This window comes from Aethalodelphis obliquidens, unplaced genomic scaffold, assembly GCF_003676395.1.
Source record: "Aethalodelphis obliquidens isolate GAN/ISIS:26980383/991018 unplaced genomic scaffold, ASM367639v1 scaffold18, whole genome shotgun sequence".
NCBI lineage: Eukaryota > Metazoa > Chordata > Mammalia > Artiodactyla > Delphinidae > Aethalodelphis > Aethalodelphis obliquidens.
Genome location: NW_020837962.1, coordinates 4,763,289 through 4,790,580, shown reverse-complemented (window position 1 = coordinate 4,790,580; position 27,292 = coordinate 4,763,289). Strand labels below are relative to the sequence as shown.

General features: G+C 47.4%; 1 protein-coding gene across 1 annotated transcript in view; it reads right to left on the bottom strand.

Moving 5' to 3' along the window:
• TVP23A (trans-golgi network vesicle protein 23 homolog A) overlaps window positions 1-26,167 on the bottom strand; it is a 37,543-nt gene extending 11,376 nt beyond the window's left edge. Inside the window, exons 1-4 of the mRNA XM_027118353.1 lie at window positions 26,059-26,167; window positions 25,542-25,616; window positions 21,484-21,575; window positions 19,268-19,347 (exon numbers count right to left, since the gene is read on the bottom strand). Of these exons, the coding sequence (XP_026974154.1) occupies window positions 19,268-19,347; window positions 21,484-21,575; window positions 25,542-25,616; window positions 26,059-26,167 (356 nt within the window). The remainder of the gene's footprint in view (window positions 1-19,267; window positions 19,348-21,483; window positions 21,576-25,541; window positions 25,617-26,058) is intronic.
• Between the last annotated feature and the right edge of the window lie 1,125 nt (window positions 26,168-27,292).

The window sequence follows — 27,292 nt, the reverse complement described above, 5'->3', positions numbered from 1 at the left end:
GAAATGGGGAGTGATTGCTCCATGGACACAAGCTCTCAGTTTAGGGTGACGAAGCGGTTCTAGAGATGGATGGTGGTGACGGTGACACAACAGCGTGAATGGACTTATTGCCACTGAGTTGAAAATGGTTAAAATGGTAGATTTTTTTGCTATGTACATTTGACCACAACTTAAAAAAAAAAAAAACATGAAAAGAATTATTGGAGTACTGATGCATGCGACAACATGGAGGGACCTTGAAAACATACTAAGTGAAAGAAGCCAGACAGAAAAGGCCCCATATTGTAGGATTCCATTCTTGAAATGTCCAGAATAGGCCAATTCATAGAGACAGAAAGCAGAACACTGGTTGCCGGGGGCTTGGGGGAACAGGGAGTGTCTGCTTAACAGCTATGGGGTTTCCTTTTGGGGTGATAAAAATACTCTGGAATGGAATAGTGATGATGGTTGCATAACATTGTGAATGTCCTAAATGCCATTGAATCGTTCACTTTAAAATGGTTAAGGGACGTCCCAGCGGTCTGGTGTTTAGGATTCAGCACTTTCACTGCCAAGGGCCCAGGTTTGATCCCTGGTTAGGGAACTAGGATCTCACGAGCCACGTGATGCAGCCAAAAAAATGAATACATAAAATAAAATGGTTAAAAACATCACTTTGACGCTATGCGCATTTTACAATTTAAAAGAGAAAAGAAATGGCGGGAGAAAAGACGCGGCCTTCACTGGCTCTCCTTTAGAGAGAGGGGTTGGGCGGTGAGTAAAAGGTCCTGGGTACAAGTTCAGAGACAAATTAGCAGATTCAAATCCCAGCTCCACCACTGAGGACCTGTGTGACCTTGAGCAAGTGACTTAACCTCGCTGTGCGTCACAGTTTCCTCATCTATAAAATGGGATAATAAGAGTCAGGGATGCTGAGTTGCACAACACCAGGGGGCATCATTCCATCATAGTCAGTGTGAATCGTGTTCCCTGGAGTAGTGCAGTGCACACATTGGGAAGTACCGAGTGCACGGAGCTGCCGGGAAGATTACATGAGAATCATGATGTACATAAAGGGCTGGGGATACTGCCTGGTGGGCAGTGAGAGTTCAGTACCAACTATGAACAGAAATAACTGTGCATTTGCCCTGGGGGCTAATCATTCCGCCACCTTCCTGTTATATAATGCAGTGCTTCTCCACATACAAACCACCCGGCTCTCTTTTTAAATGCAGACGCTGATTCAGGAGGTCTGGGATGGGGCCTGAGATGCATTTTAATGAGCACCCAGGTGATGCTGATGTTGCAGGTCCATGGACCACCCTCGGAGTAGCAGGGAACAGGGGAAAGCAGTCACTGCTGTATCCATTTCCCAGGGCTGTTGTAACAATGCACAGCAAACTGGGCAACTTCAAACACCAAAATCACGTTGTCTTAGAACCTGCCTTTTTCGCTGTGCTCAAACCAACAAAGCAAAACAAAACAAACACCAGAATCTCTGCCTGCAGGATTGGTTCCTCCTGGGGGATACTCTATCCCAGGACTCTCTCCTACCTTCCGATGACAACTGGCACCCTTGGCCTTCCCTGGCTTGTAGCTGCCTCGCTCCAACCTCTGCCTGTGTTGTCTCATGGCCTTCTCCAAGTGTTTGTCTTCACGTGGCCATCTTTTTATAATGACACCAGTCATCTAGGACTAGGGGCCCACCCTACTCCAGGATGACCTCATCTTAACTAATTACATCTGCAAAACCCCTATTTCCAAATGAAGTCACGTTTTGAGGTACTGCAGGTTAGGACGTCCATATATCGCTTTTGGGGAGGATACAAGTCAACCCATAACACCCGCCTGGGGACAAATGAGCCCAAAGAAAATAAGCGAGGTTGGAAAGGGACAGAGAGCCATTTTGCAGATGAGTCGGGAGCTCAGGGAGGTGAAGTGAATTGCCCCAGGGTCAGAGCAAAGAAGCAATTGCCCAGGTGATGCGCTGCTGGAATCAGGTGCGTGCTCTGCTCTCCAGCTGCAGGCCCTGGAGAGAACTGCCTGCCCATGGAAGGACCATCTTTTCTGATTTGCACGGAGGAGGCGCGTTACGGGCTAGCAGCTGCTCTGAGTGGCAGAATCAGCCACACAATCTCAGCCCAGAGTTTCATAGCTGCCCCTCCTGTTGGCTGCCCCGATGAACTGCAGGTCAACTGAAAGGGACCCGTGCTTGGTGACAAGAGTGAATCCCCAAAATACGTCCACTAAGAGATGCTATCAGCCCTGCTTGATGCACTTCCTAGCCACAGAGCCAGAGAGCTGGCACAGGAGAGGAAACCAGACTGTGGCTTCTAAACTCCATTCTCCAAAGGAGCCAGGGCTGCTTGGAGAAGTGGCGATTCCAGGCCATCCCAGCTTGATGAGGCTGGGACATCGGAACATCCCAGGTTGCAAGGAAGCTGTCAAAGACCATGAGCGCCAGGTCAAGAGACTCAGCGGCCAATGGGTAGAGCCTCCCACTGGCCAAAGATGGGACAACTTGAGCAGCAATAAGAATGTTGCAGCCCGTGAGTCATGTGATGCTTAATCAGAACCCTCGGTGGTCCCTTATGGGGGATGCTGGGGAACAAACTCATCCCTTGAAAGCGGAAAAATGAAGAGCAAGCATCAAACATTTACTATGTCTTTTCTCTGTAAAGTGTATCTTGTAATGACTAAATATTTGAAGAGGGGGAGTTTCTCGTTCTGGATTCCTTCGGCTTACAAACGGAGACAGAATGATAGCGTTAGAATGCCACCATGCTGAAGCCCCTAGTGCATTCAAGAGAAGCAGCTGAGGACAACCAGGCATTGGGAGCCCCTGATGGAAGAACTCACCCCCTCCCTTGAAGTCAGCTGTGCCCCCAAAATATCACACCTGAATCTCACCAAGCTCAAGAAACATAGGGAACAAAGGCAAAGATTAAAGGACACATCGGGGTTGCGATCAGCAATTTTCCAGACTGTGAGAAGCTCTACAGAACAACAAATCAATTGCAAAGGGGGAAAAAAATGAGAGAGAGCAAGGAGAGGACTGGGAAATCTACAGATGAAAAGGGACCTAAGAAATCCAGCCACCAATTGCAAAATGTGGAAGATATTCAATTGTGGTTCCAACAAATAATGAAGTTATGAGACAATCAAGGGAATTTGGACCCTGGGTATTTCTTGATGGAAATATCATGGGAATTGTTCACCATTTTTAAAGTGAGAAAATGCTATTGTGGTTTTGCTTTTAAAACCCAATTATTATCTTTTAGAGATATCACAATATTTATGTTTGAAGTGATGTAATGTCTGGGGTTTGTTTCAAAATAATCAGGGGGAGGGGGAGAGGCAGGGTATAAATGAAAGAAGATTGTTCAGGAGTTGATCATTTCTGCAGCTGTGTGATGGCCACATGGGGCTCATTTATATTATTCTATTTGGTATACGTTTGGAACTCTTTAATAATTTTTTTTTAAGGAAGCAGACTACTGCCTTTCGAATTCCAGTTCTGTCATTTACTGTGTGACCTTAGACCAGTGACTCAACCTTTCTTGTTCAGTTTCCTCACCTGTAAAATGGGGATAATCACACCTACTTAACATCAGGGCCTGGAGTACAGTGTCTACATCTGTAGACACACATGCATTTGTTCCTTTTTTGGGCTGGGATCTGTAAGTAGCCAGCCTCTGAATTGGCCCCCATGATCCCGACCCCCTGGCATTTATACCCTTGTACAGTCCCCTCCAACAATGCATCACTGGGGCTGGTCTGCATGACTGATAGTACACATTAGAAGTAATTGTTTATCATACCTGATATTAGGTCATAAAAGACACTGTGGCTTCTGTCTTGGTCACTCTCTTTTGCTCTCTCCCTTGCTTTCCCTGGGGGAAACCAGCTGCCACGTTGGGAGCAGCCCTATGGAGAGGTCCACACGTCTAAGAAACTGAGGCCTCCAGCCAACAGCCACATGAGGGAGCCCTCTTGGAAGCAGCTCCTCCTGCCCCAGTCAAGCCTTAATATGACAGCAGCCTCATAAGACCCTGAGACAGAACTATCCAGCTAAGCTGCCCCAGTTTCCTGAGCTTCAGGCACAGTGTGAGATCATAAATGTTTGTTGTCTGAAGCTGCTAAGTTTGGGGTAACTTGTTATACAGCAGTAGCTAACACATACAGGCTCTAATGTTGAAGAGTTTAAACTCTGTATAATCCACATTATGTTTTGTCCAGTGGTTTCAAAGGGTAGAAAGGGCAACGAGAGTCAGCTTCCTCCAAGAATCCGGGTGATAAAATGAAGAGTTGCAGTCTTACTTGAAGACAGCTGGTGGTGGGGGGAGATCACGAGGGCAGCTGCAGTTACGCTCACCTCTTTTAAACAGGAGACTCAGAGTTATTAACTGAGGGCGAGAAAAAAGCAGAGAGGCCAAGGACTGATTTTTCCAGAAGGTCAGAGCAGAAGTCAGCCAGCAGGAAGGCACTTAGAGCAGGTGGTACCTCAGGGAGGTTGAAGGAGGTAAGAAACCTGTATTCCCGTTTGTCGTCACCCTCACTCTGAGTGAGATGCTTTTTTTTTTTTTTTTTTTTTTGCACTGGAAGCAGAGAGTAGAATTCACCTATTTAATGTGCTTTAGCTACTAGATTCTGCTCAACAGTGGGCAGGATCTGAAGTCATCAAATACCCTTAAGTGAGGTTGGGTCTGTAATCTGGCTCTTGGGAGCATCGGTTTCCTCATCTGCAAAATAGAATCCTGTCTTTCCCTGCATTTTTATTTTTGACCATTTTAAATTTTAAAAAAATATTTATTTATTTTCCTTATTTTTTTGGCTGCGTCAGTTCTTAGTTGCAGCACATGAGATCTTCGTTGAGGCGCCGGGCACCAGGGCACGTGGGCTCTGTAGTTGTGGCGCATGGGCTCTGTAGTTTGCAGCACACAGGCTCTCTTGTTGAGGTGTGTGAGCTCAACAGTTGTGGCATACGGGCTTAGTTGCCCAGCGGCACGTGGGATCTTGGTTCCCTGACCAGGGATCAAACCCACGTCCCCTGAATTGGAAGGCGGATTCTTTACCACTGGACCACCAGGGAAGTCCCTTTTTTGACCATTTTAATGTGTCTGGAATCAGGATGCATCCAATAAAGGATGCAAATATTAATATGGTGTTTATTCCCCACCCCCAAGAGCTATAACTGAACCAGTGTACCTTCAAATGATAGCATCTTATGCAAACTATTATACATAGAATAAACAATAAGTTCCTACTGTATAGCACAGGGAACTATATTCAATATTATCCTGTGATAAACTATAATGGAAAAGAATATGAAAAAGAATGTGTATATATATACACACACATGTATAACGGAATCACTTTGCTATACAGCAGAAATTAACACAACGTTGTAACTCAACTATATGTCAATAAAATAATATTTTTAAATGATAGCATCTTAGAAACAAAGAGCCTTACAGGTTATTTAACGAGAGAATTGAATAAAATCATATTAATTCGTTTAGCAAACACTGTGGGAGCCTCATTAAACTAGTTTTTCTTCTTTAGAACAGCCTGTGACACTTTAAAAAATATCTGTGTTTGCCGGCAACAAAAGGATGTTCCAGATGCAGTCTGACCAGTTTCTGCCTCAAGATTTGGAAGTGGCTCCTCTCTAAGGAGCCTGGGTTCTTTGAGCAGCAAAATGCAGGTAAGATGTGGTGGAGGGCAAAAAAAGTGCCAAATCTGGGCCACCTTTAGTAGTGACAGAGCTTGAAAAAAAGGCCTTTTAGAACACAACATCATTTCTGCAGCATTTCTGCCAAAAATCATGACCTGGATCTAGTCATGAATAATATAAGACAGACCCAAGTTCAGGTACATTCCTCAAAATAGCAAACTTTTACTCCTCAAAACTGTCCATGTCACGAAAGACAGAAAAAGGCTGAGAAAAGCTCAAGAATAACTAACTGCAGGGACTTCTCTGGCAGTCCAGTGGTTAAGACACCACGCTTCCACTGCAGGGGGCGTGGGTTCAATCCCTGGTCAGGGAACTAAGATACCACATGCCATGCAGTGTGGCCAAAAAAAAAAAAAAAAAAAAAAGAATAACTAAATGCAATGGGTGAGCCCAATTGGATCTTGAACTGGGAAAAAAAAAACTACAATAAAAGACATGGGAATATGGACTGAAGATTAGGTAAGTGTCTCATTTTGAATCACTGTCCTCTGTTTATGTAAGAGAATATCCTGTTCGTAGAATACACATTGAAGGATTCAGGAGTGAGCATTATATGTTCATTTTACTCTTAAACACTTCATAAAATAAACACACACACAGCAAAGTGTTAACAATAGCTGAATCAAGGTAAAGGACACGTCTCAGTTCTTTGTACTATTCTTGCTACTTTCCTGTAAGTTTGAAATTATTTCAAAGTAAAAAGTTTTTTAAGTCGTTTTAAGGACATTGCTTCCAAACATGATTTTCCAATTTAACATATTTTGTTGCTATATTTTACAATTCTTTAACCTGGGGTCTCATCAACCACTAAAATTCCCCATCACCCTGAAAGCAGTAAGTTTTGTAATTGCCGTGCATGTGTGTTTATCGTTTGCAGGATAATTCGATATTCAAAATGATGACTAAAATGGAAATTGCAGTTTAAATTGTCCAACAACATAAAATTAAGTTCATAGTCAACTTAATTATAGATGCTTTAAACTGATTTTCAAAACTGCTTAAGAAATAAGGCAGTTTGAGAAACTGGGCCTAGAGCAACGGCACCACGTTTATTGAACACCTATTATTTACCAAGCACCATGCCAGATCCAAGCGAAGTACAGTGAACCAAATGCACCAAGTCCTGCCCTCGTGAACATCACTGGGGTGGGGGGCATGTGGGGGAGGGAAGCAAATGGGAAATTTCTTTTTTTTTTTCCCAACATCTTTACTGGAGTATAATTGCTTTACAATGGTGTGTTAGTTTCTGCTGTATCACAAAGTGAGTCAGCTATACATATACATATATCCCCACATCCCCTCCCTCTTGCGTTTCCACCCTCCCTATCCCACCCCTCTAGGTGGACACAAAGTACCGAGCTGATCTCCCTGTGCTATGTGGCTGCTTCCCACTAGCTATCAATTTTACATTTGGTGGTGTATATAAGTCCATGCCACTCTCTCACTTCATCCCAGCTTACCCTTCCCCCTCCCTGTGTCAAGTCCATTCTCTACGTCTGCGTCTTTATTCCTGTCCTGCCCTAGGTTCATCAGAACCTTTTTCCTTTTTTTTTTTAGATTCCATATATGTGTTAGCATACGGTATTTGTTTTTCTCTTTCTGACTTACTTCACTCTGTATGACAGACTCTAGGTCCATCCACCTCACTACAAATAACTCAATTTCGTTTCTTATCATGGCTGAGTAATATTCCATTGTATATATGTGCAAATGGGCAATTTCAACTCAGTCTGAAAGGTCATTAATGGGGTAAGCAGAGTCATGATCAAAATATTCAACATGGCATGGCCACTATCCTGTCAGAATGGACAGTGGTGCAGGGTGCCCCCAGCTGCCCCTGCTATTCCAGGTGCTAATCCTTTAGTTATGAGGGCAGGGTATCCACAAGGCTCTTGGCTATTTCGTGACATTTTAGCAAACCCAAGAGGTGGACACAACAGCTGGCCACCAGGCTGGGGTAGACACGGGGGCACCTGGGGCTGACAGGAGGGGCACCTAGCTCAGAGTAGGGGATGGTTCTTAGTGATGAGGATGAAGATCTAAAGGACATGGGGTTTCTTTTGCAGGTGATGAAAACATTCTGGAATTAGACAGTAATGATGGTTGCACAACCTTTGGAATATACCAAAGGCCACTGAATTGTAGCCTTTAAAGGGGTAAATGCTATGGTATATGAATTATATCTCAATTAAAAATAAATGAATTTTTAAAAAATATTTTAAGATCAGGTTAAATTAGGAGTTTGGGATTAACATATACACACTACTATATATAAAATAGATAACTAATAAGGACCTACTGTATAGCACAGGGAACTGTACTCAATATTTTGTAATAACCTATAAGGGTAAAGAATCTGAAAAAGAATATACATATATATATACACACACACATATACACACACACATATATATAGTATAACTGAATCACTTTGCTTTACACCTGAAACTAACACAACATTGTAAACCAACTATACTTCAATAAAAAATTTTTTTAATTTTTTAAAAAGATAATAGGGATTTGGACACACACAAAAAATATTTTAAGACCTAAAGGACAAATTTAGGCAGCAGAGAGTGAAGCATATAAAAGGCCAGGGGATGAGCAGGAACACGGGGGCTCAGGGTAAGTGGGCTAGGATGGCCATGTACAGCCTGACCCCCAAGGCCGGGCTACTGCAAACAGGCCCCTCAATCAACTTCAAGAGGTTTGCGGAGAAAACTACAGCATTAGAAATTCCAACTCAAAGCTTCTTGCACCTCTGGAAAGCCTAGTAGAAATGCTATTGTTGGAGTATTGTTGTTTCTTCCCCATTGTCCTTGAGGGGTGGCGATGGGGGTGCTGCAAACTCAAGGTGCTTAGAGGGCTGAGCTGGGGTAGGAAATAAGTCAGCTCGTTGGGTGAGAGCTGGGGCTCACCCTGAAGGGACAGGTCCACCCTTCCAAATCTAACAGCCATTCACAAGAAGTCAGCAATCCAGAGTAAAGTTAAAAAAAAAGATTTAATTGCATATTACTAAGTGAAAGAAGCCACTCTGAAAAAGCTGCATACTGTATGATTCCAACTATATGCCATTCTAGAAAAGGCAAAACTATGGTGGCAGTAAAAAGATCAGGGATTAGGGTGGAGGGAGGGAGTGAACAGGTTTTTGGGGGGCAGTGAAACTATTCTGTATGATACTGTGATGGTGGATACATGTTATTATATTTGTCCAAACCACCAAGGTACACCACCAAGAGTGAACCCTAATGTAAACTATGGACTTTGGGTGATGGTGACGTGTCAATGTAGGTTCATCAATTGTAGCAAATGTTTCCTCTGGCAGGGGATGTTGATAATGAGGGAAGCTATTTGTGGGAGGCGGGGAGGAGGGTATACGAGAAATCTCTGTACCTTCCCCTTAATTTTGCTATGAACTTAAAACTGTTCCAAAAAAATAAGGTCTAAAGTATTTTTTTAATACTTTAAAATATTTAAAAATATTTAAATATTTTAATTTAATGTTAAATATTTAAATGTAATATTTAAAAATAATACAAAAAATGTATCGAGGTGAAATTCACATCACATAAAATTAACCATTTTAAAGTGAAGAATTCAGTGGCATTTAATACTTCACACTGTCGTTCCAAAACATTTCCATCATTCCAAAGTAAAACCCCACACCAATTGGGCAGTTTCTCCCCATGTTTTCCTCTCCACAGCCCCTGGCAACCACCAATCTGCCTTCTGTCCCTGTGGCTCATCTATTCTGAGAAAGTCAGATTGCTAATGTGACCTGTTCCAGTATTTAAATATAAATTCGCATTCATTTAAAATACCTCCATGGCCCAAGAGAGTACGTCTGAGGCTTGGAGTCAGTCGGCTGACTGTCCCTTTGCACTTCCTATTCTACAGTATTTTACGATCTGCGGGGGAGATACATCTGTACTGTAATGCCAGAAAAAATAAGGATCCATTAACACGATCTCTGGCTGCTTCTGAGTCATTCTGGAAGCCTCCTTACTCCTGTAATGAGTCAGGAGTGAGTCATTGGCCGTGGAACACCCAAGGCTGAGCCCCTGTGGGAAGAGAATTTCCTTAGGGCTGGAGTAGGGCCAGACCCAGGCCTTTCCCCTTGGATTCCAACCCGAATTTATTGAGCTGGTCTTTACTGAGGAAACGTCATTAGCGTCACTTGCCAGAAGATATAGCTGAGCCTTGTATCAACACCAAACCCCACTCCAATGAAGGTGAACACACACACACACACACACACACTCCCTACTTAATCCAGAAATAGACAACCTAGAAAAATTCGCCAAGTCACTCGGAGCACAGCAGAATCACGTTGCAGGACCCTTTCACACCCATCTCAACACCTACTGAGTCAAATCTTCAGGGATGGAGACCCTGAAGTTTTGGCCCTTTGTTTGCTGAGTTCCTGAGGGATGCTGATGAAGTTGACATCTCCTGGGAATGCATGTCCCACAACCTGCATCTGGAACCCACCGCCTTCAACCATCTCTGTCCAATCTCAGAAGTCCCAGCAGCTGGCAGAATTTGGACAAAGACCAATTTGAGCCAAGATCCCATGTGTGTCCCTGGAGTCCAGCCAGTCCAGGCCACCAGCATCTTTCACCCTGACCCCTCCACCAGCCCGTAACAGATCTCCCTGCTGCTTTTCTTCCCCTACAGGCCACCTGGCAGTCACGGGCAGCTTTCTCAAGTGTCAATCAGATCATACCTCTCCCCTGCTCAAATCTCTCCAAAGATTGCCCATCAAAGCAGACAAAATTCCAAATTCCCATCAGAATTTTCAAAGCCCCCACATCCTTTCCCTAACAAATCTCCAAATGTCTCCTCTCCTATTATCCCACTTTCTACACCCTAGCCTGGTTCCAACAATCCCTAGAATATGCTCCCACCACAGGGCCTTTGCACCTGCTGTTTCCTCTGCCAGAAGTCTCTTCCTGTGCATCTTCCCGTGCCTGGCTCCTCCTCCATATTTGGGTCTCAGACCAAATAATGCACCTCCTCAGGCCTCCTCTGACCCTCCCCTAGAATCTAAAGGGGCCTCAGCCCTGGCCCCCTTTTTCATGGCACTTACCACTCTCTGATGTCACTTTGTTTAGATATTTGCTTATGTGTTCACCGTCTCTCCGTGACAGGAGAAAGTCAGCTCCATGAAGGCAAGGACCAGGCCTGTCTGGTTTTCTCTGGGGCCCTTAGAACAGTGTTTGGCACGCAAAGGTCTTTGAAAGGTTTTGTTGACTTAATGAATAAACGAATGAGTGAAAGAATAAATCAGTGCTTCTCAAATGGAAGTGATTCAGGGTTCCCCACCAGCAATGTCTGGAAACATTTTTGGTTTTCACAACTAGGGGGCTGCTACTGGCATCTAGTGGGTAGAGGCCAGGATGCTGCTAAACATCCTACAGTGCACAGGACAGGCCTCCACAGCAAAGAATGTCCAGCCCCAAATGTCAATAGCATCAACCCTGGAATAAATGATTGAGTGAGTTAAACACTCCAGGTCCACACAGTCCAGCTGTGCTCCAATACTGAACATCAAGGAACCAACTTCTGACCAAAGTCTCCTTCTGGTCCCAAATGCCTTCCCCAATTGTGTGGGTCGTAGTTTAGAAGAAATCTCCCTTTGGTGGCTTTATTGCTGGCGCTGCTTATGCAATCAATTTCATGGTAACAAGAAATATAAATAAGGGGAAGTAAAGCAGCTGGAGATGTAAGGGGTTAATTTCAAAACATGTAATCCCTCACCCTAATCAAAGAGAACTGAAAAGAGGGAAGAGATATGGGAACATATGTATAACTGATTCACTTTGTTATAAAGCAGAAACTAACACACCATTGTAAAGCAATTATACCCCAATAAAGATGTTAAAAAAAAAAAAAGAGAGAACTGAAATCTGTCTAGTTCCTTGATTCTGCGGATTATTTTCCTTGGTAATCATGAACCTTCCTTAAATTTAAACCATCAGCCATTGGTGAGACCTGCTTATGTGTCATTATTTCTATATTTTAAAAATAGATTTTAGAGTGGGAAGAGGGGCAGCATGACTTGTTGCCCAAAGTCACTGGGGACAGGGGTCTGGGCAACGGATCCAGAGGCAATCAGACTTATCAAGGCAATCAGACTTCCTAACAACAAAGAAAAACCAAAATTATTCTTATCTGTGTGTTGTAGCACAGTGTGTGTGTGTGTGTGTGTGTGTGTGTGTGTGTGTGTGTGTGTGTAGCAATTAGAGATGTGCTTGTGTTGATTTCTGGGAATAATGGACGGCCACCAAAGTGCATCTGTACCATCACCTGCCCCCCTCCTTCCTTGGCCCCCGCCCCACCAGCTTCTCCTGGGTCAAACACAGAGGTCTCAGACCTCTGAGTTCCCTCAAATGCAAATTTAATTTCTCCAAATCCAAACCCCAGAGAGAGCAAGAGAATAATCTAAATCAGGGTTCTCAACCGGGGGCAATTTTGCCCCTAGGGGACTTCACTTGGCAATGTCTGGAGTCTTCTTTGGTTGTCACGACTGTAGAAGGCAGTGTCACTGGCTTCTAGTAGGTGAAGTCCAGGGATGCCACTGAAGTCCTACAATACACAGGACAGCCCCCACAAAGAATCACCCAGCGCCATGTATCACAGTGCCGAGGGTTGAGAAAGCCTGATCTAAAGAGTGGGCAATTCCACATTCTCACGTACACAAGGAAAATATAAAGTACTCCTCAGAGGAAGCACACGACGGAAGGCCTGAGAATGCCGTTCCCAGGGCAGAGCCTGTCCCCGAGCATCCCTCCCTGCGTGAGCATCTGTGCCCCTAAGCACAGCATAACCTAAGATGCAACTCCAGAGCCGGATCTAAGGGTTCAAATCCCCACCCCACAATTTCACAACTGTGTGACGTCGGGCCAATCCCTCAACTCTTCCCCTCAATTTCTTTCATCTTGAAATTGATAAAAATCATAGTATCGACTTCATAGGTTTGTAATACAGCTTAAATGAATTTTATGAGTGAAACACTGAGAACAGTGCCTGCGCATAGTAAGTGCTAGGTGAGTAAGTGTTTGCTATTGTTTTTCATTCAATCTAACTTCCCCTAAAAAGCAGCCAACAATTTCATCTGCAGCTCATTTTGAGGAACAGCTCTGGTATCCAACATGGGAAGATGAATGGACGGTGGGTGACTTCCTGAAAGACAAAATGTTATTCTACTTGACAGGCTAGATGGGGATTTGCAGGGGCAGTTTTGATTCTATGTGATTTCTGCCTTGGGTCCTGGCCCCACTAACATGTGACTCCCAGTGGCACCTGACACCAGAGAGTGGGATTCCCCTCAATTTAATGCCCGCTGTGCTGAATGAGGACCAACCATGGAACACTGACCAAACCCTGCCAATACACCAGCCCTGATAACTGAGACCAAAATCAGATCCAATAACTCTGCCTGGGGCAAGAGGACATCATCCTACTTTGGGTGGGAAGCCATTGGAAACCACGACCTTTGGGTCCAAATGAATTTTGTGAAGACAGTGCCTTGAAAGCATAAACCAATCTTTCCATATGAGGGACAGTCTCCAGCTCCAGGGACAACCCCAGTGTGATGTCCTGTTGCAACTGAGGACATGCCTCTGCCCCAGCCCTGCCCGCACAGTCAAGACACTGAAGTACACTTATGATAGCAAGTACCATTTATGAAGGACATACAAGGTGTCAGGGGTCCCGTGGATTCGTTACATACATTTGTCACCCAGTTGAGTCCTCTTTACACAGCCCTATGACGGAGCTAACATCATTCACATTTTACAGATGAGAAAATGGGGGATCCGGAGGTGCCCTGATTTGTTCAAGGTCACTGTGAGTGAAGGGTTAACATCAGGACTGCCCGCCTGGGAATGATCTGGGTCTCCCATGGCAGTGTCCTATGTGCCTGCTTGTGGCGTGGAACTGCCCCTGGGTTGGAGGATCTGTGGGCTGGCAGGCAGGCCTTGGACCTCAGTGAACAGAATCCTAGAAAAGGTTGGCAGGAAACAGAACTGAAGCTTTTATGCCTCAAGGTGACCCACAGTCTCTGGCTCTTGTCCCTGATAGCCCAACAGAGCCCCCGTAGTGACAGAGCACAAGCAGCTGTGTGTGTGGGTAGCCGCTGAGTCCCTCGATGAGATGAAGATGCTGTGTCTATACCTCGTAACCTTCTAGAGACCCAAGTAAACAGGTGTATATGAAAGCCTGTTTGTGTCTGGTGAGGCTGTCTGCCAATCTAACCCACAACCGCCGTTAGTTGGCTGGGGAATGGCGGAACCAAGATCCAAACCTGGGTCTGTCTGACCTCGAGTCCAGGCTTCTCCTGCTCCTCAAGGCAGCTGGAAGCCCAGAGTACTCACTAAAAGTTGGTCTGTAACACAGCATGGCTAAAACACAGAGTTACCATTTGGCCAAGCAGTTTTGATTCTAGGTTGATGCCCAAGAGAACTGAAAACATATGTTCATACATAAACTTGTACGTGGATGTTCACAGCAGCGTTATTCACAAGAACCAAAAAGCAGAACCAACTCCAATGCCCATCAACTTACGAAGGATAAGAAAAATGTACTCTATCCATACAATGAAATATTATTCAGCAGTAATAAGTAATGAAGTACATGCCAAAACATGGATGAACCTTGAAAACATTATGCTCAGTGAAAAAAGCCAGATGAAAGGCCACATACTGTATGATCCCATTTACATGAAATGTCCAGAATAGGCCAATTCAAAGGAACAAAAAGTAGATTAGTGGTTTCCAGATGCTTGGAAGAGAAATGGGAAATGACAGCTTAATGGGTACAGGGCTTCCATCTGGGGTGATCAAAAATTCTGAAACTAGACAGTGATGATGATTGCACAACCTTGTGAATAGACTAAAAACCACACTGAATTGTATATCTTAAAGTGTGAATTTATGATATGTGAATTATATTTCAGTAAAAACATACACTCACACATACAATAGGACACCAAAAGCAAAGACAACAAAAGTAAAAATAGAGAAATGGAACTATATAAAATTTAGAAACTTCTGTGCATCAAAGGACACCATCAACAGAGTGGAAAGGCAACCCATGAAATGGGAGAAAATACTTGCAAATCATACATTTCATAAGGGCTTAATATCCAGAATATATAAAGAACTTCTACAACTGAACAACAACAAAAAATCCAATAACCTGATTAAAAACTAGGCAAAGGACTTTGGATAGACATTTCTCCTAAGATGATACACAAATGGCAAACATGCACATGAAAAGATGCTCAACATCACTAATCCCTCAGGAAATGCAATCAAGTCCACAATGAGATACCACCTCACATCCATCAAGATGGATACTCTGAAAAAACAGAAAGTAACAATTGTTGGTGAGGATGTAGAGAAATTGGAACCCTGTGCATTGCTTTTGGGATTGTAAAATGGTTCAATTGTTATGGAAAATAGTATGAAAGTTCCTCAAAAAATTAAAACTAGGGACTTCCCTGGTGGTCAAAGACTCTGCGCTCCCACTGCAGGGGGTGTGGGTTCAGTCCCTGGTCAGGGAACGAGGATCCCACATGCCACTTGGTGCAGTCAAAAAGTAAAAAAAAAAAAAAAAAGAAAGAAAAAAAAAATTAGAACTAGAATTATCATATGACCCAACAGTTCCACTTCTGGGTATATATCAAGAATTGAAAGCAGGGTCTTTAAGAGATAATTGCATATCTATATTCATTGCAGTACTATTTGCAAGGGCTAAAACGTGGAAGCAACCCAAGTGTCCATTAACAGACGAATCGATGAACAAAGTGTGGTCTATACACACAATGGAATATTTTTCAGTCTTTAAAAGGAAGAAAATTCTGATACGTGATACAACATGATGAACCTTGAGAATATTATGTTAAGCGAAAGAAGCCAGTCACAAAAAGACATATTCTCTAAGATTCCATTTACATGAAGTATCTAAAGTTGTCAAGTTTAGAGAGACAGAAAGAAGAATGATGGTTGCCAGGGGCTGAGGGGAGGGGGGATGGAGAGGTGGTGTTTAATGGGGACAGAGGTTCAGATTTGCAAGACGAAAAAGTTCTGGAGATCTGTTTTACAATAACATGAATATATTTAACACTACTGAACACTTAAAAAAATGGTTAAAATGACAAACTTTATGTTGTGGGGATTTTTTTTCTATGATAAGAAAAGGTAAAAAAGAAAAAAAAGAGTAGCACACTGGGGAAGAACACAGGCAGCATACCTAACATTTCCTCTACCTGCTATGGACTCACATCCTTCACTGATTCTGCAAGGTGCTCTCCCCACCACACTGCACTTCACTGACCTGGAACCAGGGACAGGAAGGGAAGGGACCAGGTCTCTATCCCCAGGGCTTAGCTAGCACCTGTACACAGATGCTGGGTAAATATGTACTGAACAAATTGTATAGTCACCACGTGGGGAGGTCAGGATGGTACAAGTACCCCCATTATACAGGTGGGTCGAGGCTCAACAAGGCAAGGTGAACACTGTCCAAAATCACAAAGCCAGCAAGTGGTAAAGGAAGAAGTGGCCCTGAAATCCCAGACTCCTGTTATAGGGCCCCTTCCATCACTTCACCTCCCTTCAAAGTCAACCTGGAATCCATTTCAACATGGAATTGACAAATAACAATTCTCACCTGATACTAGTGATTCTTGTTTGGATTATGGACCCATTTGACAATGTAATTAAAGTTTGAGTCCTTTTCCTAAAGCAGCACACATGTGAAACTTAGATAATAGTTTACACAGGGTTCCTGAACCCTGTTAAGCCCATATATAGACCCCAGTTAAGAACGTCCTTTCCATCCTGCTATCTGGGTGACTTCATTTATGCTCAGGATTTAGAGCCATCCCTATATTCTTCTTGAGCATCAGAATCAACTAGAGATGCCCATCCCCTGTGAATCTGGTTACGCAGGTCCAGGCCTGGACCAGAAATCTGCATTAGACACAGAGGATTCTGGGATGGGCAGCTCTCAAACACACACACAGCCATGAGCTGCTGCCTCCCCGATCTCTGCATTCAGCCCAGATGACGCCCCCAGAGCTCCCAGCCTCTCTTCCCTGCTGCCCATCACACCTGGCCATTAGAACATTCTACCACAACCCAATGAAGATGACTCTGGGCTCAATGTCTTTCCCCCATAAGTGCTCCTTCACCTGGGTCACTAGGCCAGAGGCCTGGGCATCACCCTTGACTATTCCCATCCGCAGCCCACATCTTGATCATCACCGAGGCTGGCTGATTCTGCCTCTTCTGTGCCTCTGGGCCCCTCCACTTCCCTCCATCACCCCTGCCCGCGCCCTGGCCCAAGCTCCCAGCTTCTGCTTTGCGATTCCTTCTGCTCTTACAATCCACTGTCTATTGTGTAATTCTGATCATGTCACTGCATTGTGAAGATTCCAACTCTAGAATTGCACTGTCCAGTGTAGTAGCCACATGTGTCTATTAAAATTAAATATCCAATGTCTGTCCCTCAGTCACACTAGCCACACATCACGTGTTCACCAGCCACAGCGGCTGGTGGCTACCACACCAGAGCGCACAGACGTAGTACATTCCCATATGTTGTAATGGACAGTGCAACTCCAGAACTTCCCTTGTAAGCCCTTCCGGTGTGGCCCCAGCCTCTGCTCAGACTACTCTCCACTAAAGCATTCTCAGCTCCCTAAACTCATGACCTCACCTCTAAGCCTTTGCATGTGTCCCCCCCTCGCTCCTCCCCCGCTTAGTTAACTCCTACCCATCCTTCAGGTCTCAGCTTAGCTGTCACTTCCTCCCCTGACCAGCATAAGTGCCCAAGCTTTTGCCAATCACAGCATTTAAAACACTGAATCAGGGCTTCCCTGGTGGCGCAGTGGTTGAGAGTCCGCCTGCCGATGCAGGGGACACGGGTTCGTGCCCCGGTCCGGGAAGATCCCACATGCCGCAGAGCGGCTGGGCCCGTGAGCCATGGCCGCTGAGCCTGCGCGTCCGGAGCCTGTGCTCCGCAACGGGAGAGGCCACAACAGTGAGAGGCCCGCGTACCGCAAAAAAAAAACAAAAAAAACCCACTGAATCATAACAGCCATGGGCATGCTTACACCCCACATCCCCACACCGACAGTTTGCAACCCGGGGCGAGTCTGCCTCCCAGGGAATGTTTGGCAGTGTCTGCAGACTCTGCTGGTGGGATACTGGGCATCTGGTCAGTAAAGGCCATGGCTTTACTGCTAAATATCCTACAATGCACAGGACAGCCCCTACAGCAAAGAGGTATCTGGCCCCAAATGTCAGCAGTGTCGAGGGTGACCATCCCTGCTCTAGACCAGGCGACTCCACAGAGGCAGGGGGTGTGTCCTGTATACTGTATATCCCCAGCCACCAGCCCAGGTGGGCATACAGAAGGAGCTCAATAAAGACTGAACATATAATGCAGTTAGATGTTCTAGAAGATTCCCCAGCATTCCAGTTCTCTTATTGTGTCTTTTCTTAAAAACAATCATTGGCCATTATGATAAGCTCAATAATGGCCCCTCAATCCAGGGTCCTAATCCCTGGAAGCTGTGAATGTTACCACATACTGAAAAAGGGCTTTGCAGGTGTGATTAAATTAAGGCTCTTCAAATGGGGAGATTACCCTGGATTATCCAGGTGGGCTGTAAATGCAATCACAAGTAACCCTGTAAGAGGAAGGCAGAGGGAGATTTCACACAGAGGAAAAGGCGATATGAAATGGAACAGAGAAAGACTGGAAGATGCTACACTGCTGGCCTTGAGGGGCAGAGGAAGGGGCCACCAGAAGCTGGAAAAAGCAAAGAATAGATTTTCCCCAAGAACCTCCAGAAGGAGTGTTGTCCTGCAGACACTTTGGTCTCAGCCTAGTGAAACTGATTTTGGACTTCTAGCCTCCAGAACTGTGAGAGAATAAATCTCTGTTGTTTTAAGCCAACATTATGTCCGGCTGGCTGGAGCTGAAGCAGGGATAAGAATAAAAATTCAAGCCCTTGTCCACCTCTCCAGCCTCCTGCCAACCCCTGTCTTCTCCCCCACTACCCTTCAGACACAGTGGCTTTTCTCTGACCTTCCAAACACAGCCTGGGGCCCTTGAACCTGCTGTTCCTTCTGCATGGAAGGCTTCCTGCAGAGTCTCCCATGCATGGCTGGCTGCCTCTCATCATTCAGGTCCCAGCCAAAACATCACCTCCTCAGAGAGGCCCTCCCTGGCTGCACTAAGGCAACTGGCCTCCCCCAATTACTTTCTCTTTCATCATCCGGTTGATTTTCTTCCCAACTCTTCTCACATTAATTATCTTGTTAATATCTTTGTTTGCCCGTTCAATGTTAGTTAGTCCCCTCCCCCCAAGACTGCAGGCTCCAGGAGGGCAGGACCTTGTCTGATCTGTCCAGGGTGTGTCCATTGCCCCATGCCTGGCACACACCAGGTGCTCAATACATTCTGAATGAATGAATGTGAATGAATGCATTTGCAGCTCTGGGGATGCTTGCCCAGTGCCCAGTCCCAGCATACCTGATCTTGGCTTTCCGAAACGCCAGTTCCTCTTCGTTGCCAAAATCCAGGGACACATCCTCAGTATCGTCCACCAGGGCCTGGGGGACACCAAAGGCGGGTGAAAGACCCTTACGCGGTTCACAGGCCCTTTGGCCCCAACCCTCTCTGCTGGCGGGACCCCTCCTCTTCTCCACCTTCGGCCCATTTGGGGTCCAGGCAGGCCCAAGCCCCGGCTCCCGCATCCCTCCTCCTCCTCCCCGCTTCTCCCAGCGCTCCCGCAGGCTCCTGGCGTCCTCGCCACCACCCTCCCATCCCCACATCCCCGCGGCCCTACCTGCTTCATCCCTCCCAGAGCCCACCTGGAGCCCACAACCCAGCCTCCGGCTCCACCTCTCGCTGCGGAAGGGCTGGGATGCCCGGCGGGCAGCTGCGGCTAGAGGCGCGGTGGGGTCGGAACCTGAGGCCCTCGGTGCGGCCTCCGCTCTGGTCTCCGGTGGGGGCGGGGCGCGCGGGGCCCAGAGCGCAGTCGCGGGCTGGGGAGGTGGGCTCTGCTGCCCGGGCGGGGGCGGGGCTTGGGAGGGTCCCTCGGCCCCGGGCTCGCTGGGGACAGCGCCTAGGAAAGAAAGAGCTGGCGCCCAGTGGAAGGATGGAGGGCGAAGACAGAGCGGAGGCAGGGAGGGGACGACACGGGCTCAGAGGAGGACTTGGGAACCGAGACCAGTGATCCAGGGAGGAATAGAGCGGGTGGGTCAGTGAATGAAGTGGATGGTCCAGAGGTGTCGAATGAGCGAGTGAGAGGGTGAATGAATGAATGTCAGTGTTGGGAAGCCTCTTTCAGGGTTTGGAGAAAGTCAGTGTTTCCCAAAACTCTCGGATCCCAAGAATTCCCTAGGGCCATTATTAAAAGCAGTTTCCCAGGCCCAACCCTTCAGATTCATAAGGCCTGGAGTGGAGCCCGGGATTCTGCCTTTTAACAGGCGAATCTGCTGCAGCCTCAGCTTGGGTACCACTGCTGCCCACAGTTGACATCTGCATGCATCGTGGTGCCAGACACATATTGTGCACAAAATAATTTTCTTTTTTTTTTTTTTGCGGCACGCGGGCCTCTCACAGTTGTGGCCTCTCCCGCTGCGGAGCACAGGCTCCAGACGCGCGGGCTCAGTGGCCATGGCTCATGGGCCCAGCCGCTCCGCGGCATGTAGGATCTTCCCGGACCGGGGCACGAACCCATGTCCCCTGCATCGGCAGGTGGACTCTCAACCACTGCGCCACCAGGGAAGCCCCCAAAATAATTTTTATTAGCAGTAATAGTAGTGTTTCTGGATGTAAAGGCCTTCCCAGGAAAGAAGGCTTGCCACCTGAAACTTTTTCCTGGCCCAGAACAAGTTCACTCCTCTCCTTTCTGCCCTCTTGTCCTCCTGGCCACTTACCCAGGGACAGAGGGCCTAGAGTCTAGATGCCAAGGCCCCTACTCCTGCCCTTTGCCCTCCTGCCACGGACAATAAGTACCTGTTCCCCCATCCCTGGTGACCCAGAAAAGGACTAGTGGTCCACAAGCTCCTGAAACAATTAACCCACTGCTGGTCCCCACAGGGGTGGCCGCCTGGGGTATGCCCTGGAGGAAGGGTAGGGAGCAGAGCTGCAAGAATGTACCTAAGCTCTGAGCCCTGGTCAGGCACCCCACTCAATGCCCTAACCTGAACCCATGAAGGGTCTGCCAGGTTTTGTGGAGGGAAAGTGTTTTCTCCTGGGAATGCCATCTTCAGGAGTCAGGGGATCTGGGAGAAACCTGGGAGGCTGCAGCTCTAACAAGTGCTCAGGTGATGCTGATGGTGCAGGCCTCTGGACCACCCTTTGAACTGTAAGGATCTAAACCACCAAAGCCTGGCTTTCTAGAAAAGCCTATTGGCTCTTCCAGCTCAAAGTTGGCTCCAGGCACAAAAGAGTGTCACACTGAGAGACTAGGGTGCCCTAAGCTCCCCTCCCCCTCTGGGCCCCAGCTGCCTGCGAGGGGTAATAGGGGCGGGGTGAAAAAGGGCCACAGCAGAGGGCAGGTGGAGATGAGAAGCCGTTACAGAACATTTAGGGGCTTTTCCTCTCTGAGAATCACCAACTGTTGGTATCTGGCAAGTTGGGGCTTAGAGAGTCCCCAAGGGGGAGAGGAGGTAGGAAAGCCCCCTTGGAAGCCCCATTTGGGGACAAACTGTCATTCTCAGTCATGGGGTTGGGGGTACCTTCAGAAGAGCCTCAGCTCCCACCATGCGGAGGTCACATGCTCCTGAGCTGTACTCAGGGGGGCATAGGCTGAGGGTGCAGATGTTGGGGCCTAAAGCGGGGCCTCCAGGGGAAAGCGCCCTCCCTCCCCCATACACCTGGCTGAGCCTCTGTGGGCTCAGCCTGTGGAATGTGCGAGTGGGCAGAGCACCCGAGGATTCTGCAGGGAATTCATCATTGGCTTCGAAACCAGCTGCAGTGGTTTCACCTGGGGCTGCTGGTTAAACGCATATTCCAGGGCCCCACTCTGGGCCTTCTGAAGCTCCAGGGCCAGGCCTGGGCATCTGCTTTTAATAAGGGCCCTGGGGAATCCTTGGGTTCAGAGACTTCCAGGAAACACTGACCTTCTCCCCTCACACTGGTGCCACTGAACATGGCCACGGAAACCTGCCTCGAGTCACGTCTGCTCGTCTTGACCCAGGAGGGGCTTGGGGAACAGAGCTTTAAGAAGCAGCCCCATCTCTGATCCCTGCAGTGTGGCTTCCAGCCCTGAAGCCAGAACAACCCAAGGGCAGGGTCTCCACGTTCAGGCAGCCACTGGCCTCTAGACGGCCCTCGGAGGTCAAATCTGGAGTCAGGCAGCCCCAGCTGCGAATGTGGCTCCACCATTCCCTGGCTGGATGGCCTTGGGCAGGGGGCTTCACCTCTCTGATCTCGTCTCCACACCTGTAAAATGGGACTGCACCTCCCCTCACCTGGCAAGAATGATGCAAGGATTAGAGAAAACACATGTGAAAAGCTTGCCTCAGACTAGGGGCTCAGAAATAGTGGCCCTGGTGACACTGGCTGTGGTCATCAGCAGAGGGGCTCGAGGTCCAAGGAACCCCTGTGGGCTGGGCAGCACACAGGACCTGAGCCTCAGGCCACAGTCATTCCTTCTGCTGAGGGACATCCACCTTCATGGGGGAACAGGAGCTGCACATTCAGTTCTGTTGGCCATTTCCCATCTGTGTGTACCCGGCACTAAAGGCAGCTGGAATAGAGGACCATGCATGGCCCTCTCCCCCAGACAGGACCCCAGGAGCCCTGAACCAGAAGGCAGAGACTTGGATTGGACTAACATGGCTGAACACGGGAGCCCGGAGCATGGCTGGGGGGGCGGGAGGAGTCAGCCTGGCTGGACCACGCTGGCTTTCTGTGCCCAGACTTTCTGCTCTTTATCCTGCAGGACAAGGGCAGCTAGCACAGATGAAGTAGTAAGTAGGGGGAGGGTGTGTAGGGGCTGCCCTCGGGATCCCCATCCACCTTGCCAGGGGGGAGGCAGTGCACGTGGTGAGTCCTGGATTTCTACCCAGATGGACCTCAGCTGTGCCTGGGCCTCTGATTCCCCATCTGTGAAATGGGTAGAGATTCACGGCCCTGAACACTCCCGGGTCCTTCACTCACTCAGTCCTCACCTGCTTTGTGCTTGATATGCTAGTCTAGACACAGGGACACAGCACTTGGTGAGACATATAAGGTGCTTGGCCTCTTTAGGCCGATATCCCAGTTGTAGATGGATAAAAACAACCAAGTTAAAAAAAAAGTCACAAGAGCTTTTTGAAAAGTGCACTAAGTGCCCCCAAACGAAGCTGCCCTGTCCAATCTGGGAGCCAGGAGTCACTATGGAGCCTTTGAAAGGGGGCGAGACCAACGGCGGTGTTCTGTTGGCATAAAATACACAGTGAGGTTTGAAGACTTAGCAGGAAAAAAGGATGTAAAATATAATTTTAAAGTTGCTCACATGTTTCAATGATCCTGTTTTGGCTCTATTGGGTTAAAGTACAATTAAAATCAACTTGCCCTGTTTTTACTTTTTTAAATGTGGCTACCAGCACATTTACTATGATGCGTGTGGCTCGCGTTACATTTCTATTCTAGAGAGTGATGGGCTGGGAATTCAGAAGGAGGACAGGAAAGCCACTCTGAACTGAGCCTTGATATTAAAAAGAATTTTTATGCCCAAATTGAAACAAATATAAAGTAAATAGCATAATAAACCCTCATGCACTTGTCCTGATTCAAAATTCCCAACTCATACAGCCCATCTTTTCGCATTGATCCATTCCCTCTTTCCTTCTGTATGATTTTGAAGCAAACCCCAGCATCTTATCATTTCACTGTAATATTTTGGTACATAGCTCTAAGAATGGACTCTTGAAAACAACAAAGCCACAGCAATTCCACTCCTAGGTACGTCCCCAAGAGAACTGAAAACATGTTCTCAAAAAACCTTGTACAGGAATGTTCATAGCAACATAATTCATAGTAGCCCAAAGATAGAAACAGCCCAAATGCCTGTCAGCTGATGAGGAAATAAACAAAATGTACCCTATCCAAACAATGAATAATCTCCACAATAAAAAGGAATGAAGTGCCCATACCTGCTACACCTGGATGAACCTTGCAAACATGCTCAGTGAAGGAAGCTGTATGCACATATTGCCTGATTCCATTTATACGAAATGTCCAGAATTGGCAAATCCCTAGAGACAGAAAGTAGATTAATGGTTGCCAGGGGTTAGGGGATGACTGCTAATTAGTACTAAATTTCTTTTGCGGGTGATGAAAGTGTTCTGGAATTAGATAGTGGTGACGATCGCACAGCTTTGGGAATATCCTAAAAGTCACCACATGTTACACTTTAAAAGGGTGAATTTTATGGTATTTGAATTATATGCCCATTTTTAAAAGTTGCTATCTCATCATCATGACTAACACGATGAATAATAACCCCTAGTGTTAGAGATCTTATCCAAAATCCCGTCAGGGTTCATTTCCCAAGTGTTTCATAAATATTTTTATTTCCCATGGTTTGTTCCAGTCACATACCAACCAGGGCCACACCCTGCAAGTGATTAACGCACAGATAAATCTCTCAAAACCAGAAGGTTCCTCTCCCTAGCTCTTCTCTTGCAATGTGTCTGTGAGGGACCCAGACTGCTGGTCTTCTGCATCTTCCCACAGTCTGTGTTCTATTGCCTCCCTGGGGTAGGGAACCCCACATTCTCAGCCTGTTAAATAGGGCACTCCACCTCAGCCCACCCCTATGGCAGCTGACTTGACAAAGAAATATTGCTGCAAGGTAGGGGCTGGGACAGAGCCCGGGTGCCAGGTAAATAGCAAGGGCTAGGCCTTACCTGCAAACTGCTACAAGAATATTGTCAGAGAGACCAGGACTTCCCCAACGAACAGAAATTTTCCTGGGTCCTCTTATCTTTCCACTTAGCACAGATTCACAGGGCACTCCACCCCTCCCACCTCTGCCGCCAGAGCTGTATCCTGCCCCGTGCAGAGGCGGGAGCAGGAAACCTGGGTCTCCATCCTCAGCTGAGAGGCTTCCACCTTCCCCCTCTCATCAGGTGGACCCCAAACTCCCACCCTGGCTCATAAGGCTTTGCAGGGCCGAACCAGCTACCCTCTGCCAGCTGGCTCAGAGACTCACTCTGCTACTGTACGCTGGCCAGACGCCCCCTGTCATCAGAACACCCACACGGGTCTTTCCTTCCTCGGGGCCTTCGCACGTGCTGTTTCTTCTGCATCAATGCTTCCCAGCACACACGCTGATTTTTCACAGGGCTGATAACATACAGGCTCCAAGCCACCCTTCCTGATCTCCTGCCTACTGTCCCACCCAACCACTATCTCTACGCCTTTGCTCTCTCTGTTTTGAGTTCTTGAGAGACCTTGCATGTCCCTCCCAACTCTTTCCTTTTGCTTGCTGTGTTTGGTTATTCGTATTCTCTCTGAACTGGAATCTTGGCTCCGTGAGGGTGGGGCCCTGCGTCTAGATTTGAACACAGAGGAGATGCATGAGCAGGTAAGCGAAGGACCCAGGAGTGCGCAGGGCAGCGATTCTCTGCCCATCTCACAGATGGGGAAATAGAGGCCCAGGCACAGCTGAGGTCCGTCTGGACAGAAATCGAGGGCTCACCCTGTGCGCCACCTGCCCTTGGGAAGGTGGATGGGTGCTGCACGGGCAGCCCACAGGAGGGACCCACTTTTCCCCCTTGGCCATCTGTTCTGCCTTCCTGGGCACCTGCCGGGGCTGCCAGCGTGGAGAAGGACAGGGCCCAGTTCGGGTGGGAGGAGTCCTGTGAAGTGAGCGCCGCTTCTGCGGGGAAGCAGGAAGGTGAGAGGCACAGGGGCAGCTGGGCAGGTTTGTGGGCCTGGATGCACCCTGGCCTGGAATCATAGGTTTGCCAGATGCAATAGAAGACACCAGGTAAACCTGAAGTTGAGATGAACAACTGATAATGTTTTAGTATAACTATGCCCCAAATAGTGCATGGGATGTACTTATACTAAAAAGTGGTTTACGTCAAGTTCACTGCAGGCAGGAGTCAGAGAGGAGTGGTGCTCCAGGTGCACGTGAAAAGGTGACAAGATTTGTCCCCACTCCAGCCACCTGGGCACTTAAGTGCTTGTGTGCAGTGTGCCTGGGGGGTCCAGGCAGTTTGCTTTGGATCACCTGCTGGGAGCATAACGCAAAGAAGGAGGCAGCAGTGCTGTCTGGGAGATGCACACAGACATCGTGCCCAGGGGGGATCTGGTACCCTGGTGGTGTATGGCAGCCTTGACCTGCGAGAACATCAAGGTTTGAGCTCGAAGTGTCAGCTTGGCCAGCAGAACCAGCAGGGACATCTGTGCACTGTCCAGCTCCATGGATTCATGGTGGCAGCGGTGAACTGGCCTGGACCACACCTGCTGTACCCCTGACTCTAAACCCACTAGCAGCTGAGGGCGGTCGAGGCCAGCAGATGTGGGAGAATGAACTGAAGCTGGACGTGCCAGTGGCATCAGTGCTTGTGGAACAAACCTCATGGCCATACACCACTGCAAGTCAGAGCTGACACCCCTGGAGTCTGACAATCTGGTTCCAGTCCCAGCTCTGCCACAACTTCGCCCGGGCTAGGTTGCTCTAACAAATAGACCTTACCTTTTCTGAGCCTTAGCATAATAGAAATTGGTCTCCTGCTTACTTAATGGCCCTGAGTGGTTGCTCAGGCTGGCAGGGCAGTTCTCCACTTGGAAGAATCCAGGCTCTTTCTATCCCATGGCTGCTATGCCCTAGGACCTTGTTGTCTTCCATACCCAGAAAGTGGAAGGGGAAAAGAGGACATGGGGGAGGGAGGTAGATTCGCTCTCTTAAAGGACGCAGAAGAGGCAGAGATGCCACCGGAGTGAATTGGTCACATGACCACACCTAAATGCAAGGGAGGCTGGGAAATGTGGTCCAGTTGTGTGCTTGACTACAATCCTACTTTTATAGAGGATGGAGAAGACAGCTTTCATTGGATATCTATAGCATCTTCTCCAAGGTGAGTTAATGTCTCTGGGGTCCCATCTTCTTGACTGTAAAATGGGAACGACAGTCCTTCCTCACGTAAAGTGCTTAGCACTGTGCCTGGCGCATGGTTAACCCTTGATAAATGGGCATCCAGCATTACCAGATACCTGTAGCCACCCTTGGGGTTCTTGGATATTTTGGGGAAGACTGGACCTCCTGCTAGGCAGGAGGGGTCAGGCATATTGAGATTTGGGACATTAACTAAAACACGACCAACAACACTTGGACTCCATCCGGGGAAACCCAAGCGTCTACAGTTCCACAGCTTTCTCAGAATTCAGTTCAACACTCTCCACATTCAGGTGTGAACATTAAGTAAGCGCCATGTTGCCAGTTCCAGAGAATAATTAGCCTTAGCTCCTGCCTTCCAGAGCCCTGAACGAGGTGACCAGCCAACCCCAGGGTTGATTGGACGTGGCCAGGTTACCTCGAAGACTAAG